This window comes from Pyrgilauda ruficollis, unplaced genomic scaffold, assembly GCF_017590135.1.
Source record: "Pyrgilauda ruficollis isolate IOZ18807 unplaced genomic scaffold, ASM1759013v1 scaffold34, whole genome shotgun sequence".
NCBI lineage: Eukaryota > Metazoa > Chordata > Aves > Passeriformes > Passeridae > Pyrgilauda > Pyrgilauda ruficollis.
Genome location: NW_024524822.1, coordinates 101050 through 120315, shown reverse-complemented (window position 1 = coordinate 120315; position 19266 = coordinate 101050). Strand labels below are relative to the sequence as shown.

Genomic DNA, 19266 nt, shown 5'->3' with positions numbered 1-19266 from the left:
TAGAAAGTGTGGCCAGGCCAGAGTGACAGCTTGAGGTGAATTCTGCAGTTCCCAGGGGAAACTTGGTCCCAGTGGGCTGTGGCACTGCCAGGGCCACCCCACAACCTGCTGCAGTCTCACAGAAAGCGGCGGGGGGGGGCCAGTGCTGCTGGCCAGGACCGGGACAACCCCCCTGGGCTGCAGCCCCAGGCAGGGAGGGGGAACGGGAAAGCTGCCCTGAAGCAGTCTGCCAAGGGAACCACGACTCTTTTTCTTTGGAAGCCCTCATGGGCTCCACACCCAAGCACAGACATGAAATGGGAACCAAGGGCAATTACCAACCCTCTTCCTGCCCCAGCTGGAACTAGTGGCTGCCCTAAGCAGCACCTGAAAGAGGCCACGGCAGACATTCCTTTGCCAGCTGCCAGTAAGTGGACTGGGGTCTCCCTCTTGGCTCTGCTCCTCGCAGGGCAGGCTCAGCCTCTGCAGGGCGCAGGGCTCACCCCACAGCCTGGGAAAGGAGGGTACCCCCATCAGTGCAGAGCCTCAGGGTCACCCTGTATGAGTTGCCATCTCAGCGTAGGTCAGAGGGACACGTGCCACACATGCCATGCCACTGAGGTCCCCCGTGGCTGACCCTGTGGGAAGGAGTCACTGCAGAGCACCAGCCACTGTTACCACCACTGTGGGGCAGCTCTGAAAAAGGGTACTTGAAAGCAAATAAGAGGTTGTGAATTGCACCAGCACTGCCTGAGCAGTGTGAGCCCCAAGCACAGCTTCTGGAGGAGTAGACAGATGAGGCTACAGCACTTGGAAGGGGTGCAGGCGGCTTTAAGACCCTGCCCCACAGCAGGGGACAGGGTCTCTCAGGTCTGAGAAGACCAGAGGTGATGGGAAAGGACATGGAAACATGTCCAGGTGCAGAGACCCCTGGGCTCTTTGTTTGCTCACTTCACCAGATTGCAGCTTCAGCTCTCCCTGCATTCTGAGAGACAGGACAGTCAGGGACTTCAGGGCTGGCAGCAGTATATGGGGTGATTTAGGGAGAGACAGAAGGATAAATTAAATAGGTCACCCCACTTTATTATCCCTACAGACAGGTAACCCTCATAAAAAGGGTCAGTTCTAATTAACCTCAGGCAAAACAGGCACTGGACACTAGAGAAGGCATCACAAAAAGGATGGCAGGCACTGATGCCTGCGGGACAACTAACAGCCGACTCCTGCAGACAGGGGACATGACTAACCATGGCCTTTGCTGCTCCTCCTCCACCATCTCCCTGGTGATCCCCACTCCAGCTGCAGGCACAGGGCAGAGTAGGGATTCATGCCTTGCAGTAAGCTTTAGCTTGGGATGAGTCTCAAAGAGAACAGCTGGATGGGACAGAGAGTCCTGACAGATAAGAACAGAAGTGAGAACAGAATTGGCCTGCATGTGTCAGCTCAGGGCAGAACCAGCACCTTCTGCCCAGCTCAGCTCAGTGCCACAGCATCATGCCTGGAGAGTCAGACCATGAAACAACGCCAGAGAGAAAGGTCCTGGCCTTGGGGATACAGAGGGCCAGGCTGTGCTACATGGGATCTCCAGTGAAAGTACCATGGATACCAAGTACCAAGGCACAGTCGAATGTCATTCAGCCCAAGCATCATCACTGAGCTGGGTGGGAAGCAGGAGTCCTGAGAATGTGCCATCTAATAGGACCCATCTTGAACCACCACCACCACCGCTCAAGACACGTGCAGAGGAGTGCAGCTCAGTGTCAGGATGTCACCCCTGACAGCAGCCTCCACAACCACGTCAGGCAGAGCTGCCACTTCTCCATGTGTAGATGTGCACAGGGAAGAGCCTGTCAGCCTCTGCTCTGTCCCACACTCAGTAAAATACAAAACCAAGTTCTAAAGGCCCTCTGTGAGGTCAGGCTGATGTGAGCGTCCTCAGGCCATGGAACATCACTTCTCCTTTCACAGTCATCATGAAAATAATCCAATCCTGGCAGACATCAGGAAGTATTTGCCAGGTCAAGTCAAGTAAACAGTGAGGTGTCTGTCTCAACTTCTCAAGAGCCCAAAAAAGCAGCTCAGAGGTGTAGGCTATCTTGGTTGGGTCTATGGCTCATTCCCTATAGGAGCCTACAGACATGTAAATAGCAAGTATGGTATCACTACCACAAACGTGAGAGTGGTTGCCATGAGGACCACCAGTTTGGGCACTACAGGGCCGGACAATGCCTCTGGCAGGCAGAACACAGGAAGCAGAGAGGGGCCAGGCATGCCTCCTTGGATTTCCAATCTTGTCTTCCAAGAAAAGACAAGCAGGAGCCAGCACCCTCTAAGGCCAGGCCATCTCCTTCTGGAGATGCTGGCTAGAATGTCGAAGATACATCACTTTTTCCCAAGAGCACCCAAAATCCAGCCTAAGGGCACAGTAGCTGACCCCACACAGGCAGCACAGACAGCAGCCATGTCTCCTGCATGCTGGGGGGTCACAGGGCTGGGGACAGCACCCCTGCAGCCCACTTAGAGACAGGAAAGGAGCAGCTCGAGAGCAGCATGGCTGATAAGCCATCAGCAGGGCAGGGATGCTCCCCAAGAGGGGTCCTGGCTTCCTTGCACAGAGATGCCACCAGCAGCCCCAGACCTTGAGACACAACACCTGGAGGAGCAGGTGTGATGAGTTTGGGGCAAGAGTCCCTTGAAATCCCCCAGGTAAGTTTGGGGATGGGGCAGGGGAGGCTAGATGAAGGTGGAGTCCAGCTGGCTCATCTCATGGTTGTTGTGGGCACGAGCCTCAAAGAGCTGCTTGATCAGGGCAGATTTCTCCTGCTCCAACTGGGTGATGCGCTCGCTCTTGTCAGTCACCTCCTGCACAAGACAGGGGAGGAAAAAGCTGGTTAGAGGAGGAAACTGCTGGCCACTGGTTGTGTTGCCAGCAAAATTTCATAGAACCACAGAATCACAGGCTTTGGGTAAGAGGACATTAAAGCCCATCTCATCCCAGCCCCTAACCAGGGGCAGAAACACCTTCCACTAGAGCCAGTTGCTCCAAGACCTCTCCAAACTGTTCTTGAACACTTCCAGGGATGGGGCAGCTTCTCTGGGCACCCTATGCCAAGGCCTCACCACTCTCACAGGGAACAATTTCTTCCCACTATCCCATCTAACCCTGCCCTCTGGCAGTGGAAAGCCATTCCCCCTTATCCTGTCCCTCCAGACCCTTATTCAAAGTCCCTCTCCAGCTCTCATAGAGGCCCTTTAGGCCCTGGAAGGGGCCCTGAGGTCTCCCTCCTCTTCTCTTCTCCTGGTGAATACCCCCAGCTGTCCCAGCCTGGCTCCAGAGCAGAGGGACTCCAGTGCCCAGAGCATCTTTGTGGCCACAGGCTGGGACAGAAAACCCCAGCAGTGAGCCTGGCCCTGGCCTGAGATGGCAGACCATCTCTTCCCTGACAGCCCCCAGCTGCAGCCCCTGCACTCTCTTGTGACCTCCATTTGTCACAGTCTTTTCCCTCTGGGAGGAATGCCCCATCCCTGCCACTGACTCACCCAGCAAACAGCTGGACACAGCTGGGCACAGCCATGTGCCAAAGGGTCTCCACATGCAGCCCACACCCCCTTCTCTGAGATGACCAAGTCTGAGCAAGCTGAAGGAACACTTCCCTGTTCCTGGACACTGCTTGTCATTCCTTCCCCAGCCCCATCCCATCCCCTTCTTTTCCCAGCACCCCCAAGGACATCTCCTCCACCCCTACCTCCACTCACCTTGGTGAGAAGCCGATTCTGCTCCTTCAGCATGTTGATGGCTTGCTGGGAGCCTGTGGAGGCTGGGGATGTCACAGGGACCAGCCTGCTCAGTGCTGAGGAGGGGTTTGCTGTCTGTAGAGAAGATGAAGGGATGAGACACTGAGCCTTCTACCCTGTGGCCCTTCCTGGGCCTTCTTCAAGGTGAGATGTTTCTATGGCACATAAAGGACTTAGAGAAGGCCAGCAGAGGATTAAAACCCCATCACAGGCCATCACAGGGTCTCCAGCCCTGTGAATGGGGCAAAATGGGGAAGCATTCCTGCCAGTGTGCCTGGCAGGACAGGCAGCAGTGGGCTGCACCCCCAGCTTCTGTCCAGCAGGACAGTCAGCTCTGAATTGGCTGACTCAGCACCTTGATAATGGCTGTACCTTTTTGGGGATCTCCTTTAGGCCTCTCAAAGCATCCTCCAGCCCACCTCAGCACCAGCTGTGCTGTCCTCTTGGCTGTCTTCCATCACCTTCCCAGAGCTGGGGGGAACTCTGGCAGCTCCAATGTCAGCCCAGCCACCAACATGGGAGGGACAGGATGAATCCTAAGATCACACAAACAACCTCAAGCTGCTGATGTGCTGTTCTCACCTTGCTGGCAGTGGAAAGAAGGTCACCCAGGCAGCGGTTCACCTCCTGCAGCTTGGGGACCAGGCGCCCCAGATGGCTCTGGCCACCTTCAGGGAAATCCTGCGGGATGGGGAGGAAGAAGAGGCTGGAGGTTACCATGGGGTCAGCTCCAGGTCCAGCCACCTCCCAGCCCTGTTCTCCAAACCCACATGTAGCCAGAAGAAGCCCCAGACTCACAGCACTGGTTCTCCTCTTCCCCAGGAGCTGCTGGTGCTCCTGCATGAGCTGGATGTGCTGGTGGTACCACTCTCGAGCCCGGTCTATAAGTTCCAGGCCCTGCAACAGGAAATCCTTCTCCAGTTCCAGCTCCTTCATGTACTTCAGCTGCAAAACAGCAGACAGATGTCACCTACTCCACACCAAGGCTTTGTCAAGTCCCAGGAGTTGGTTTCTTCATGAGGTGTGGGGGATGTGGATACAGGTAAGGGTCTCAGCCCCTTTCCCCAAGAAAAGCTGAAGAGGAGCAGGATAATAACTGCTGCCTGATGCTGCTTTGGAGGAAGATTTTTGGAAGAAAAGTTCTGCAGTTTGGGAGAACAACCAAACTGTGTGAAGGACACTCGGGTCACCTCTACCCTCCTGCTCACCATTGCAGGTACAGGCTTCTTCACCTATTTACCCAGAGAGGCAGCAGGAGCAGTGCCTGCAGCTCCCTTTGGGGTGTGAGTGTCAGACACACTTGGATTTTGGTGAGCACTGAAGAGTCTAGCTCACTGTGCATGCTGGAAGTCAGGGAAAAACTGCAGCCCTGTTTCCCCAGTTTGCCTCATCCCTGGAGGCACATGAAACTGAGCAGAGCACAGCACACCACACCTCTCTGCAGAAGATCTCTGCTGGTTGCTCAGTTCCAGCACCAGCATCACCTGGAGAGCAGCGGGGGCCTTGCTGTGCCTGGAAAGCTGCTCTGAGGGTGCCTGGGGCTTCTGTCCCCAGAGCAACCCCTTGGAATAGGCCAAGCAGGACCCAAGGCTGCAGCAGAGCAGGGGGCTTCGCCCACATCCACAGGGGATCCACGGTCCTCATTCCACTGTCACCTTCTGCTCCTGCTGCCCCCTTGGCACCACGCTGGCACTGCCAATGCAGGGAGAGGGATGAGGGGACATCCCTGGGGAACAGAGCAACTGCAGTGACCCATTCTTCACCCTCACCCTGTGACCCCATGGCCCTTCTCTTTTCAATACAAGGCCACCCCCCCAGCTCCCAAGGGCATGAGGAACTTCCTGCCTCGCTGCCTCTGCCTTCTTTGCCACAACACAACCTGGCCTTCACCCACAGCACAGCCTGGGATCCACAGGCACCAGAGACTTGGGTCACCCAGAAAATGCTGGATGCACCAGAACCTCCTCCTTTGGAGAGCATCAGGAGTGGTGCAGCTCAGAAATAACCCTGAACAGAACCCTGTGGACAAGTGGCACCATACCAAGACCTTCTTCAGGCCATCAGCATTTCCACGTCCCCACTGCCAGCCCCAACGCCTCTCCGCATCCCATACCTGCCACCCATTACACTGGGGCTGCTCTTGCTCCTGCTGCTCCTGGAAATGTTTTTTGCAACACAACAACTCCCTCTGCACCCTTCTCCAATGGCCCAAAGGGACATACCCAGAGGAAGAAGTGCAGAGCCTTAGTGCTGTTGCTGAGGGGCATGAAGAAGGTGCCGTATGTGGCAAGGAGCCCCATCCAGCTGGGGGTGCAGCCCACTGCTGCCTGTCCTGCCCTCCTCCCACAGGGCTTGCTGGCCAGCACAGAGACCAGAGGAAGAGAGAGCATTCCACAGAACAGAAGGACATGCCAGCCCTGCCCAGTGTGGGACAGGAAGCATCTCGCCAGGATGAGACACTTGGGGCAGGAGAAAAACAAAGTGCTGGACTTGGCTGGTGCTCGGTGGCTGGCAAAGGGGAGGGAACAGAGCTGTGCCCTGGGCTGCTTACAAATGACAGTGCTCCACCTCTCAGGGAAGGTCTCATCTCAGCCACCCTCATGGCATGGGACTATAAGGCCAACAGATGAGGGACTGGCTGGTGAAAAACACCAGCTGAGTGAGCGAGCACTAGATGAGAGAGTGCAAAGGGTCCTGGGGCTGCAGCAGAGCCTCCCCAGCTCTGCTCCCTGCACTTCGGGATGTAGGATGGACACCAGTGCTCCCATTCCCCAAAGGCTTTAGGCAAATTAGTCTAATGACTGAGCTCCTTGTCCCTTGGGAGCCCAACATCGGGGCAGGGAGGGGTAAGGGAGGTGACAGTACAAAGATTCAGTCGTTGCTGGACCCAAACTTGTTCCAGCTGTCTCTGTAAGCTTGGAAATGGCACCAGTGCCTAAAGGTTGTGCTCAGGGTGTCAGGGAAGGCTGAAACATCCTTTCTCTGGGGCCAAAAGCACAGAAAGGCAGTGCAGCACTTGGTGACATACAGGGAGAGAGGAAAGGAGGGGACATCCCTCCCACTGCCCACATGACAACGTGGTGGAACAGAGACGAAGGCAACACAAGCCCTAAGCAAGAATGCTTATGGCAGAACTGGGGACAGACATGGTGGCCACCACTCCCCTCACAGAGCACCTTGAGCTTGGGACCTTGAGATGTACTCCAGCCCAGAGCTGCACACAGAGGGAAGGGAAGCAGAGACCTTCCTCTCTCCCTAACCCCCAAAACCCCAAGAAACAGAGCCCTCAATCCCAGATACACAGAGCAACATTTATCACTTCTTATCAGCACCTCCCAGCAGAGGTCCCTGTCATGGCTACAAGCCCAGCAAATTACCTGCACAAACATCCCTTCCCCAGGCTGGCACTGGGGCACGTTGTGTCCCCCAAGGCCAACGACAGGCTGGGCACCGCTGCTCAGGCCTGTTGGGCTGCAGGAGCAGGGTGACACCAGGGTGCAAGGAGTGAAAGGACAGTGGTAACAGTGCCACCAAGTACTCATCCTGCCAGCTTGGTCCTGGCTCTCTGCCCAGGACAATTTAGCCTGAGTCTGTGGACAACATGCCCAGGCAACTACTCCATTCCACCTGGGAGCAAGCAGAGATCCCTTCACCCAGGCAATTTGATCCAAGTCTCTCCACTCAGCAGTGGAGAGAGAGAAGCAGACCCCTCCATTCTGGGCTGCCTTGATAAATTCAGTGTTCATTTTTCTGCTTTGCTGCAAGAAGTCTGTCAGAAGCCAAGAGGACCTGCATGTCTGAGCCCTGATCTACATGGAATATCTGGGAGGGGGCATAGCTTGGCCCCACTGCTTGCCAGCACAAAGCATACCTGACCCTTGCTGGGGTGCTCTTAAGGCCCAGAGATCCATCTGTTCCTACATCTCCACCTTTGTCTTCTTCTTCCCAAGACCCTGCCCATGGGGAAGGCAGCCAACACACTGGCTTCATGGGCTGACCCATTGTCGGGGAAGGATCCACCTCCTCCCTGTTTGGCATGATTCAGGAAAGCACCTTGGAAACAATATACATCCACATACATCAACAGACCTTCACATCCAAATATCAGGATTTGTCTGACGTCCCACAACTCACTTGTGCAGGGCGGGCAGAGAGGAAGCCAAAGCCCAGAGATGGTGCCAGCAATGAGGGACCCCTGCAACCCACCCTCCCCTTCATGGGAGCCCACAACACTCCCTTACCATGCTGAAGTCCACGCCATTGGTGATGGTGTGTCTCCGGTGCTCTGCACGGCCTCTCTGATGCCTCCGAGTGTCCCCAGCCCCTGGGTGGTCACTGTCTCCCTGGGGCTTCCCAGCAGACTTAGCATCACCACCTGGAAAAGAGGAAGGCATGAGGCTACAAGCTGCTTTCAACAAAATCCTCCTCAGGACCACTTCTGTGAGATGATCTGCAGGGTGGTCTTGCAAACAGGGAGAGACTGAGCAAATCAGCAGCCTGAGAGCCTGCTCCTGTTTTTGTCCAGGCAGAACAGATGTCAGGGATGACTGACTCGGCTGTGCCAGGCTGGCAACAGATCTCAGTCATCTTCTGTAGAAAGCAAGCAGCTTCCAGGCAAAGCTGGTTCAGTCCCAGCCGGGGCAACTAAACCATTAGTGATATTGTCTGCCCTCACATGTCCTCATGGGACACCTTGCTTCCACTCAGGTGGCATCAGCTCTGCCAGGAAAGCAACTTCTCCTGAAGGCAGTTCTTGCTTGGTGATGGATTTGGCCATGTGAATATTCAGCCCAGACACTACATCTATGATGTAACCATAAAGTAAATCAGACTGTAGATTTTCCAAAATTTTTATTAAAACCCCAACATCTTATCCTGCAAAAGCCCAATCTACTAAAAACACATGGTGCTGATACAAATTCATGCATAACCTGTTTTTGAAGATTAAGTTCATACTGGCATGTTCCAGGCTGGATCAGGCACCTCCTACCTGTCAGCCAGGGCAGGAATTCCCTGGGCACCTGCAGTGAAGGCCATACAAGCCCCACACTGCCCACCCTCACCAGAAACCCAGCCCTGCAATCCCAGCCAAGCCACCTCCGATCCACTGCTAGGTGAGCTGGTAGAGCAGAACCCTGACACCCCACCATCCCAAACCACAGCATCAGGGCAGCCAGGGGTGCAGCCAGCACACGCCCAGGCAAGTCTGGATAGCAGCCTGCTGCTCCTCCCTTCCTGCCCCAGTCCCCAGCCAAGTGCCCAGCCCACCCTCTCTCATGCCACCCCCTCAGTCCCACAGCTTGCCTGCTCCCTGCACACAGGTTTCCTGAAGAGTTCCTTTCCAAACGTGGCTTTTCAAGAGCAGCAGGCAGTGCAGCAGGCAAGTGATGGCAGGCAGCTGGGGAAAACGCCCTCTTCCCAAGACAGCTCCCCATGTGTCTGCCAGGCACCCCTACCCCTCGCACATCCTTCTGCCAGAGCTGCCTGGCACAGGTCTGGCACATTCCCTGCCGCAGGCACAGAAAGGGCTGTGAGTGCCAGGACAGGGTGTGTGGCACCACATGGGCTGGCACATTTCTCCCCTCTGCTCCACAAGTTTCCTCAGCTGAGCACATGGACATGAGAGAGGAAGGACAGGAGGCAGGAGAGTGCAGCCATGGCCACAGGAGCCACCCTTTGTCTTGAAAGTACAAGGCGTGGGAGCTGTGTACCAGGGCTGCCTCTGCTGCCACAGTCACACCGGTTCAGGGATAGGAGACTGGCTCCAGGGCCGCAGGCAATGCAACACCTCAGGTGGTCACTTTGTGTCTGTCACTGGGCAAAGCCCGCCTTCGGGTCCATCACAGTATCTCACTCCACCTCCCAGCAAGCACTCTGGCACATCAGCGAACACAAAGCATTTGTGAACACAAAGTCTTTGATATCACCCATCCGTCTGCTTTGCCGGCTCCCTTTGGTTTCATACACCCAAATCTATCTGGGAGGAACCCAGCAAGACTGCTGTGACCACACACATTGTCCTAGCAGACCTGTAGTATGTCCTGCTCAAAAAGCTGAGGAACAGCCCCAAAACCAAGGATACTCTCAACAGTCAGAATCCCAAGGCAAAGCTAGGAGCACTTCTGGTAGGAGCTGCAGGACAAACACATGTTAAAACACTTTTTACTGCAGTTACCTAGAAGTGCTGGGTTGACCTGAGCTGCACACATGATAAGCAGGAGCTCCTGGTTAACCAACTGAGCTCTGCACACCTGAGATGACAAGCTAGTGGCTAAAACAGGACCCCTGCTAATGAGCTGGGATAGTTGTTCTTAGGAAAAGAACAGGATCAGATCACCAGAGGTGGAAGAGATCCTGCCATGTGATAATGGACAGGCTCCTTCCTCCCTCTGGGACCCCCTCTGCCTAGGGCAAGCAGACACTTCATGGCTGTTTTACACTTCTCCACAAGTATCCTTGGCAACGGCCCAGAGAAGCCCCTACAAACCATCTCCTCCCTCCAGCTAGTGCCAACAACAGCTCTCCAGCTGCTAGAGCCAAGCCACCCCTGGAGCAAGGGAAGGCACTGTGCTGGGGAGGAGCCAGTGTTTCAGAAACAGGGGCTGTTTCTGCTCTGTGCCTTGACTTCTCCAGGTCCCAGCTCACAGGGGAGCTACTGGGTAAAGACCCCCAAGAGCAATGCATTCAGACACTGCTGTGACAAGACATCAGGCACCATAACACTGGGACATCATTATGGTGACTTCCCTGCCCTGTGACTTCTCCAATGTCCAGCTCACCACCCTTGCGTCCAGAGGGTGCTGTTGGCTCCCCAGGGACCATGGGGTGCCAAGCAGCAGCTCGCAGACTGCACCAGCACTGCTGGGCTGAGGAGAAGCTGGAAGCTGACTTAAGCATGGACCTCAGAAGCACTTCTGCCCACACACTAGCAAAGGTTAGCGTGGGAGAGGGAACAGAATTGTTGTCCCACTGGCTCACTGCACCCCTGGACATGCCAGGAGAATCATCTGCCCCCACCTCTGCCATTTTGCCATGAGTCGCATCCAAATCACCTCTGACACGTGTAGGTGCTCCTCAGACCCAAAGCAGAGCTGGGAAGGCACTCTGTGAGCACCCTCTTCACCCAAAATGCAGGCAGGGAGCACTTCCTCCCACTCACTGGAGCTTATGAGCACTGATACGTCACCTCACCGTACTTGGCTGGGGTCTTACAGAAGCCACCACATGCAGCTGGAGGCTCAGAGTAGCCTCACACCCAAATGATATAATCTTAGTGGAGACAGGTGCTCCTGGAGCCACAGGCAGCTCCCAGCACCCACCACACATCTCCGCAGCAGGGATGGAGCCACATGCTGCCACAGCTCTGCCCAACTGCCTTGCAGCCAGCTGAGAACATCCACCTGTTCAACTGCACCCTGGGAAAGCACCTGTAGAGGAGTGCACTGGGCAGTTGTGCAGGATCTAGAGCTAAAAGAGATGGAATAACTGAGTTGTACCATTTTCTAAGCTGCTGAATGAAGCTGAAACTCAGACCTCTTGCCAAAATACAGCCCTGCAGCGTGGGATGCTGGCAGCAAGGGCTAATGCACTAACCCTGCCCGCAGGCTCTGGACAGTTATGGAACATCACACTGTAATGGAAAGATCCTCAGCAAGCAGAAAGCTGCTGCAGTCATCTGCTTGCTCCTTCCCAGGGCAGAGCTTTCAACCTGCTGTCTATTCACCAAGCAGGATTTTTTTCAGGTTTTTCCAGATTTACACTCCTGATGACAGAAAAGTTAGTCTGCTTAAGGCTGGTTAATAACATTCCCTTAGATGTAGCTCTAGTGGTTAGTCTGGAGGCAAAAATGGAAAGCAGAGAACCTCAGTAACAGTTAAAAGTTCCTTCTCCACCCAGCAGAAGGGACTGGGTTGGGAAGGGAAGGCAAACCAGCCTGACCTTCCCAAGGAGAAGGAAGTCATTGCACTCAGGTGGTGCAATAACATGTACCAGCTCCACACACAGACTTTGTCTCCTGTGATCTCAAAGCACTTCACAAACCTAGATAAAGAATTATTACCTACCCAGATAAGCCCAGAAGCCTGGTTTCCTTATAACATCTTCTACTGACTAGCAACAAATCAAGATGCGAGTGAAACAGTCTCCCCCATGGTAGGGTCAGTGTACACCCTGGAGGGCTCTGGCAGAGCCAGCACAGGGAGCCCAGATCCCGTGGAAAGGGCAGAGTCCACAGGGATGTACAGGTGAGCTCTGTGGACAGAGCCTAGGACAGCAGAGCACATCGCGCTGGTACTCCTCCCCCATTTATTCATTGATTAATTATTTGTTATTGGGAATAGTGCTGTGGAATGATCCAAACCAAAAAGCTGGATCAGGGTTTGCATTTTTTGTCTAAACCATGCAAGACGTCGTGAAGGAATCATTCCTGAGAGCCAGCCCAGCACAGAGTCCACCGAGCACACGGCTGCTCCGTGACCATAACTTCACCCCAGCGAAACTGCCCGGCTTTGGGGGTCCCCAGGACCCAGCCATTCTCCAAGACGCCCAGCTGCGCCACCCACCCCCGAAAAAGGTCAGGACAGTCTCTACTCCAAGGGACAACCACGGACACATTACGGCAAAGCCCTTAATTCCTCCTGTCACGGCTATAAATAGCCCAGCGCATCGCGAGGGAAGCACAGCCCTGGGCGAGCGGCGGCGCTGGGATATTCGCTCCGGAACTGGAGTTCAGCGAAGCCAAACCAGTCAGTACTAAGAGTAACCCTGGGGAGTTTTACACCGGCCCTGCGGGAACCGCTGGCTCTGAGCCCAGAGGAGGGCACAGGGGAGCGGGGTGAGCCGCGGGATCGCATCCCAACCTCCGAGCGCCACTCCCCGTCCCTGGCGCTGCCATCACCCCCTCGAGCCCGAAGCCCCCAGTCCAGTCCCGCCACTCACCGCGGCCTCGGGGCTGGCCGTGCCCCGGTTCCCGCTGTCCGGTGCTCTTTCCCCGCCGCTCCTCGGAACAGCGAGGGCTCGGCGGTTTCTCCGCGCTCCGCCGTCCGCCGCTGCCACCCTCCACCGGCGGCTCAGTCCCAGGCAGTGCCGCCCGCAGCCCCAGTACGAACCTCTCGAAGGTGAGGTACCCGCTGGCCGGCGCCGCCTGCCGCAACCCCTCCATCACCCCGGCGGGCAGCTCCTGGGCTTCCGCTCCCCGCCAGCGCGACTCGATCTCCCGTAGGTGCACGTAGCCCCGCCGCCGGTCATCCAGGATATCGAAAAGAGTCCGCAGGCTCTGCAGGAAAACCCGGGGAAGACCCTCGGTACCGGCGGGGAGCGGGCGGTCACCACGCTCCGGGGCCATCGCCGCCGCTCCGAGCGTTACTCCCAGCTCCCCCGCCCCCCGCGCCTATTGGCTGGCGGCGGAGAGTGCCGCGCTTCCATTGGCTGGCGGCGGGAAGGTGCTCCGGCCATTGGCTGAGAGGTCGCACGGCAATTTGAGTTGCACGCGGAGCCCGCCCCGCCCTGGGCCCGCGGGTCCCGGGGGTCGCGGCGGTCCCGCTCCTTTCGCGGCGGGAGCCCTACCTTCCCCTGTGGACGAGGGACCGCGACAAGCGCCAAATCCTTGCTCCTTCTTCCCCCCGCTTTGTAAACTGAGCATGATGTTGTATAGTCCAGAATATCTCCTGGGTCCGTTGGGGTCAGCTGTCTTGGCTGTATAACCCCCCAACACCTTAAGCACCCCTATTCCCCTCCCTGGTGGGGAAGGGTGAGCAGCAAAAAAGACCGTGGGTCTGTACAAGCACCACCCAGCAATAAGCAAAATATCTCCGTATTGTCAACACTGTATTTTTGGTCTCCATATTTTCAGCACAAATTCAAAACCTATCCCCATAACAGCTACTGTGAAGATAATTAATGTTAACCCAGCCAAAAGAAGCACAATTTATAAAGACTTCAGAGACAATGTGATTAGTGAACAGGGATAAGGAAAATCCCAACAATGGTATTCACTCTTACTGCCACCTTTGCAAACACATCCAAGAAGCATCAGTCAATGGAGCATCCCTACAGGAGGGGGATGTAGTGCACTAGCACGGAGGAGTCCTGTGTGGTGTATTTGTCTGGTGCCATGGGGGAAATAAATACTGACAGAGGGAATAGAATCCCATCCTCCCAGTGCCATGGCTGGCAAGGCACCAGTGGCCAGCAGCCAACAGGAGACGGGGTAGGGGCCCTATTGAACCACAGACATAAAAAAGGAGGGAAAAACCCACAAGTGTTGACAGAAGTGAGAGAAACAGGATTTGGCTCTTATCTTTTACAAACTTAATATGCACTGGCATTGGTAAGAGAATGAGTTTCTCTACTTTACAGGGAAATTTGCTGTGTCTGTTAGACACAGCAGCATGTTAATCCTAGTGCAAGGTGCTGCCTCCTCTGCAAACTCCCTTGACCAGAGAGTCCATTGCAAGACAGCAGACTGCAAAGCCCTGGTGTCATGATTCCCATATCAGAGACACTTCAGTTTGCTCAAGGGGCTCTGGGCAGCCACACGCAGGCACCTCCAGACCCCGCACCCTGGTTTGATGCTCATGATGCTGAGAGGAGCGTCAAGGAGCAAGCCTGCTGGAGAAGCGTGATGGCCAGGAAAGGTGATGAACCACTGTCCAGGAGCTCAGGTTGTGAGACTGCCTGTGTCATGGACATCTTCATGTGCCACAGATACCTCCTTGTGCCACGTGCGTGCCAGGGGTGATTCCCTTTAGCTCTGAGTTGGCTTAGAAGGAAGAGGGTGAAAGTTACTTGGGGCTCAAGCCCTCCCACCCACCTGGCCCTTGCTGTGCTGCCCTTGCCATCAGATTCCCTGTCCAGGTCAGGCTTCATCCAAGTGTCTTCAGCACCATGGTCCTAATTCTGGCTTCTCATTCCATTCTTGCCACTTCTCTTTTCCATGGAGACTCAGCCTTGCCAGCCCCAGGCTGCCAGGTAAATCACCGCAGCCTCTGGAGACCCTCAGAGAGCTTTTCTCTATCAAGGTCCTGCTCCTGCTGCTCTCCATGCTGCAGTGAGCTGTTCACAGCCTGCTTTTCTTTAACTCATTTCTTTTCATAAATTTCCCAGACCCATCCTACCTGTTTGAGATGTCTGCTTGGCTTAGCTGTGTTTGACTGAACAGGTTCACACCTGCTCAGGATACGGGGAGAAGGAACCAGTGCTTCCCTACGCTTCCTAGTCCAAAAACAAGGCAGTCACTATGGTGCTGCTCAGCTCTGGCAGCATCAGCTCGTGGACTGTTTTGCTCAGCAAAAGCTTGATCTGCAAAAAAAGGGGATTTCCTCCAGGTTCCTCCCCCATCTCTGACTTTGCAGGAACACCCAGGAATAACAGGGAGAAATCAGAATGTCCTTAATGTCTTGTGCCTAGCCAGTCTATCCCACCAGGAAAGTGAACCAGAGATACCAGATACAGCTCCTGGTGTTTACTGTGTCTGCAAGTTCAGCTGAAGTACTCTCACTGCTGTCCGTGTGGAGCTTCCTGCACCAGCACTGGGAGCTGGGACACAACTGCCGAGGGCAGCTCTGCTCTTACTGCGTTTCCTGTACCAAAGTGCCTTTGACAAAGCTGCTTTGAGACAGGTTGACATTTCCATCCTCAGGGTGCTGGTGGATGAAGTTAGGGAGATTTTGGATATTCTTGGAAAAGTCTTCTTGGGGATTTGGTATTTTGTGGGTAGTTTTTTTGGTTTTTTTTTAGGGGAGGGTTTATTTTCTCTCACTATATAGTTTGTCTTGGGGCCAGCCCAGACTCTTCTGACAAACAGAGATGTCTTTGTTTTTTTTAAATATAAACAATGTGGTTATTCAGCTCTCCTTCTGTCAACCTACTGGGAAGCACCAGCTGCCATTCAGACCTGGCCTGGCCCTCTCTCTCTGCTGGCCTGTGGGTACTGGCAGCGACACACACGGCTCTGGTGTGGTGACACCCAACATATCACTGCCCCTGCCTCGGGAGGGCACAGGGTATCTGCTGGAGGCTGGTGGCTGCCCACTGTGTCCCACCAACCAGCATTGCCACCTCTGTGAGGAGAGGCCAGAGTAGCTGCACCAAACCTCAGCAGGGCACTGGGGTAAAGAAATGCTGGTGTTGGAGACTAGGGCACCTTCCTACATAGGACACTGACCACAGAAGGGTGCTGATAAGTGATTGTAGCAGTTGATTGAGCCCTGTGTTGGCTTCGGCAGCAGGTAGGTTTTCACATGTAAATCTTGATGCTGCAGAAGACACATGGTGACTTACAGCCACAAAGTTGTTTCCTGATGACCATGTCCAAGCAGATGCTATGAACCTCTGTTGCCATGTCTTTCCAGGGGAGAGCAAGGTCTGGTGCGGAACCAGACACAGGTCTGTGGACTCAATGTGTGCATGCTGCTGCCTGGAACATGGAACAGCTGGCACTGCCACTGGCTCATGAAGTGCTGCAACTGAAATGGGTTTGTTCCTGACCAGTGCAGGTCACCACCTGGCAGGGTTGGTTGGGGCTTGGTTAAAACTAGACCAGGAGCTATGCTAACAACAGTCTAGGTGCCAAGTCCTGGTACTTCCTGTCACTGAACAATTAAGCACAATCAGTGTTAACTCTTCTTTCAGCCTCAAAGCTAGCAGGGAATTACTTCCACTGGGGTACCAAAGTGTCAATCCAGAAATGCATCTGTCTCCAAGGAGACCTCTTAGCAGAGGCTAAAAATAGTGAGGAGAGTATGGTGGGAGAGTTTTCCCTTTGGGAAGAGATATCTTGTTTGATCTTCCCAGCTCTGCAATGCCATTGTGTTTTCCATCTTTCTGCTCTGTTTGCCTTGGTGAGGGCCAGGTACTTGTCATAAAGTGTCTTTTCTTTTTTCCAGACTTTTCCCCCAGAAGGTCAGCAAGCAGGAAGTCTGGTAGATGCCCAGTGGCTCAGAGGCTGTCACAAGAGCTAGGAGAAGGACAGCTAGTGAGCTGTTGAAATAAGCTATCCAGAGGGTGGTGGGTTGTTTGCTCACCTCAGCCCACAGAGCAAGAACTGGTATTAGGAGGAAATAGCAGTCACTCCATCCTGTCTCACCATGCCACCTCTCCTGCAGTCTTAGCACAGAAAGTTTAACTAGAGGGAATCACCTGGGGCTTAAATGGAAGTCCAATAGATGCTGCAAGGCTCCCAGTCAGAATCCATCTAGCAATCACTCTGTCCTATCACAAACTCCACTCTTGTGCTGCCAAGAAGGTCAGGAGTGGCCAAGGGCAACAGCAGTCACAGTGGTGCCACAGCCAGAAATCTATCAGCCTGTCACCTTGTTCAGGGAATGACTGTAAAACCATTTTTCTTTGGGGAACATATTGCTGGTCTGTGGAAAAGTCAGTGTCCACAAAGTAGACAGAGGAGTCCTTCAACTTTATTCAAATAAAGGAAGAGAGTCCACTGGGCCATACCCCTGTGGGATCTCTCTCGAAGTTTCACAGGACACAGCTTCCTTTTCTCCTCAAACTCACATATTTTGCCCTCTTCCTTTCCCCACTGGCTGAGATACTAGGAAGGTACAGTCTCCTGGAACTGCCCACCACATATTCCACACTTGAACATGTATTGACATTTTCCCCCAAAGTTAAGAAGTTCAGGCTTTGTTCTGTAGACCACCAGAAGTTCAGACTGTCTGGGTTCTGCAATAGAATTTGTGTGGACTCATTTCTCCTATTATCCTGAAATTCAGAAGCTCAGACTGTCTGGTCAAACTGTTTGGGTTCTGTAACAAATTTGTGCGGCTTGATGTTTGTAGATTAAGACCCATTTCAAAGATACTAACACCCATTTCTCTTAAAGACCCTCACAACTGACTCATTTATAAAGACATTAGCACATGTCTTTCCTATCAGTGGGTACTTACTTGTTGAAGCCTGGAGCAAGGTCCTAAACACAATAACCTCTGCCTCTCTCGTCCATGGGATACCCCACCCTGATTGTCAAATGAGCTAGAGCTTTTTTGTTACTGAATTTCCTATTCTACCTGCATGTTTGTGTTTTGTTTGGCCCAAGCATCCCTCCTGTTCACTGGGGTTGTTCTGCCTGGTACAACTAATCCAACCCATCACCATTTTTATTGCTTTGCAGAAGAAAATATCTACACACAGAGTGCCATGAGCTGTAGAACCAGCGAAAGGGATGCTGTGCAGCCAGACTAACCTGTTCTGCTGGATGGCTGGATTTGGGGAGTGGGAGCACATTTGCCAGCAGCAGCATGATTTACTTTGGTTCTTCTAGAATCCTATGGGCATGAGATCCCACAGCTCTGAGGCGGGATTCCCTCAAGGCAAGGCAGCAAGTTCTGCAGGAAAAGGAAGGGCTTGATTTACAAGTTGGATCTGACAGAGCCTTTTCTGATGGATAAGGATTGGTGGTTATGTAGGCACCACATGTGTGGAAGGACCTGCACTCATTTGCACACTGGGCAGGCAGGGCATGCAACCGCATCGGGGAGAGATGTCATGTAAAGGGGAGCAGAGCAAGCAGGTTTCAAAACCCCAAGGCTCTTCTGAGCAGGAGCTGTGTCAAGTCACATAAAATAAGAAACAGAATGTGAAACAGAAGCTTTGACAACTCTCAGGGATTCTTCCTGACCTGATGGTCATATCCGGACGAGGTCTAGCTTCCTTGACTCCAATCACATGCAGGGAGGTGGCTGTGTCTAAGCTGCTGTCTGTCTCCTCATGTTCTCCTACCCAGCTGGGCTCTGACTGCAGGCAGGATGACTACTGTGAGTAAGGGGCAATCACAGCCTATGGGTGAGGATTTTTCTATGCTCATGAGCACAAAGTTCAAACAGAGCTGTTCTTTGGCATTTTAGATTGATTTGTAGTGTCCTCCTGCTCTTTACTTCTCAGTTCATGGCTCTTGGTTCCTGCAGATTTGGTTATTCCTTCATCATTCCTTCATCTTTTATAATTTTTTTTTATTTGTCCTTGAATTTGTCCTGTACTGCTTCAGTGATTCTGTGCATTTTTAACTCTTATCCTTTTCATTGGTACTTTATTTTGAAAATGGGGAACTGGATTTGTGAGCAGGTGGCCTGAGTCTGCACCATGCCTGGGGCACAGCTGGGCCTATCCAACTCCTGCTGCATTGAGGGAACCCTGCGACCTTGCAATGTTTCCAAGCGTGAGTGTTAGATGGAACATTGGGACCTCCTGCCACAGGTTGCACCAGGACCTGGGGATGCCATCAGACACACCTCATGACAGCCACAGGACCATGGCCACTGTAGAGCAGAGGTTTGGCCACAGGGCCAAATTTTCAAGAGTACCCCAGAAACTACAGGCCTGACAGTGACACTTCAGTGCCTGGTAAAGTTATGGAGAAGATTATTCTGGGAGTTATTTAAAAACACCTGAAAGACAACACAGTCACTGGTCACAGCCAGCACAGCCTCATGAAATTGCTTGTCAGACCTGATTTCCTTTTATGGCAAGGTCGCCCACCTG

General features: G+C 53.7%; 1 protein-coding gene across 1 annotated transcript; it reads right to left on the bottom strand.

Moving 5' to 3' along the window:
- Positions 1 to 1037: 1037 nt before the first annotated feature.
- Positions 1038 to 13227, bottom strand: SAPCD2 (suppressor APC domain containing 2). The gene is given in 7 exon segments (XM_041475187.1): positions 1038 to 2841; positions 3736 to 3849; positions 4357 to 4455; positions 4573 to 4719; positions 8016 to 8149; positions 12712 to 13144; positions 13147 to 13227. Coding segments are annotated over 7 exon segments (1137 nt in total). The 3' UTR covers positions 1038 to 2712.
- Between the last annotated feature and the right edge of the window lie 6039 nt (positions 13228 to 19266).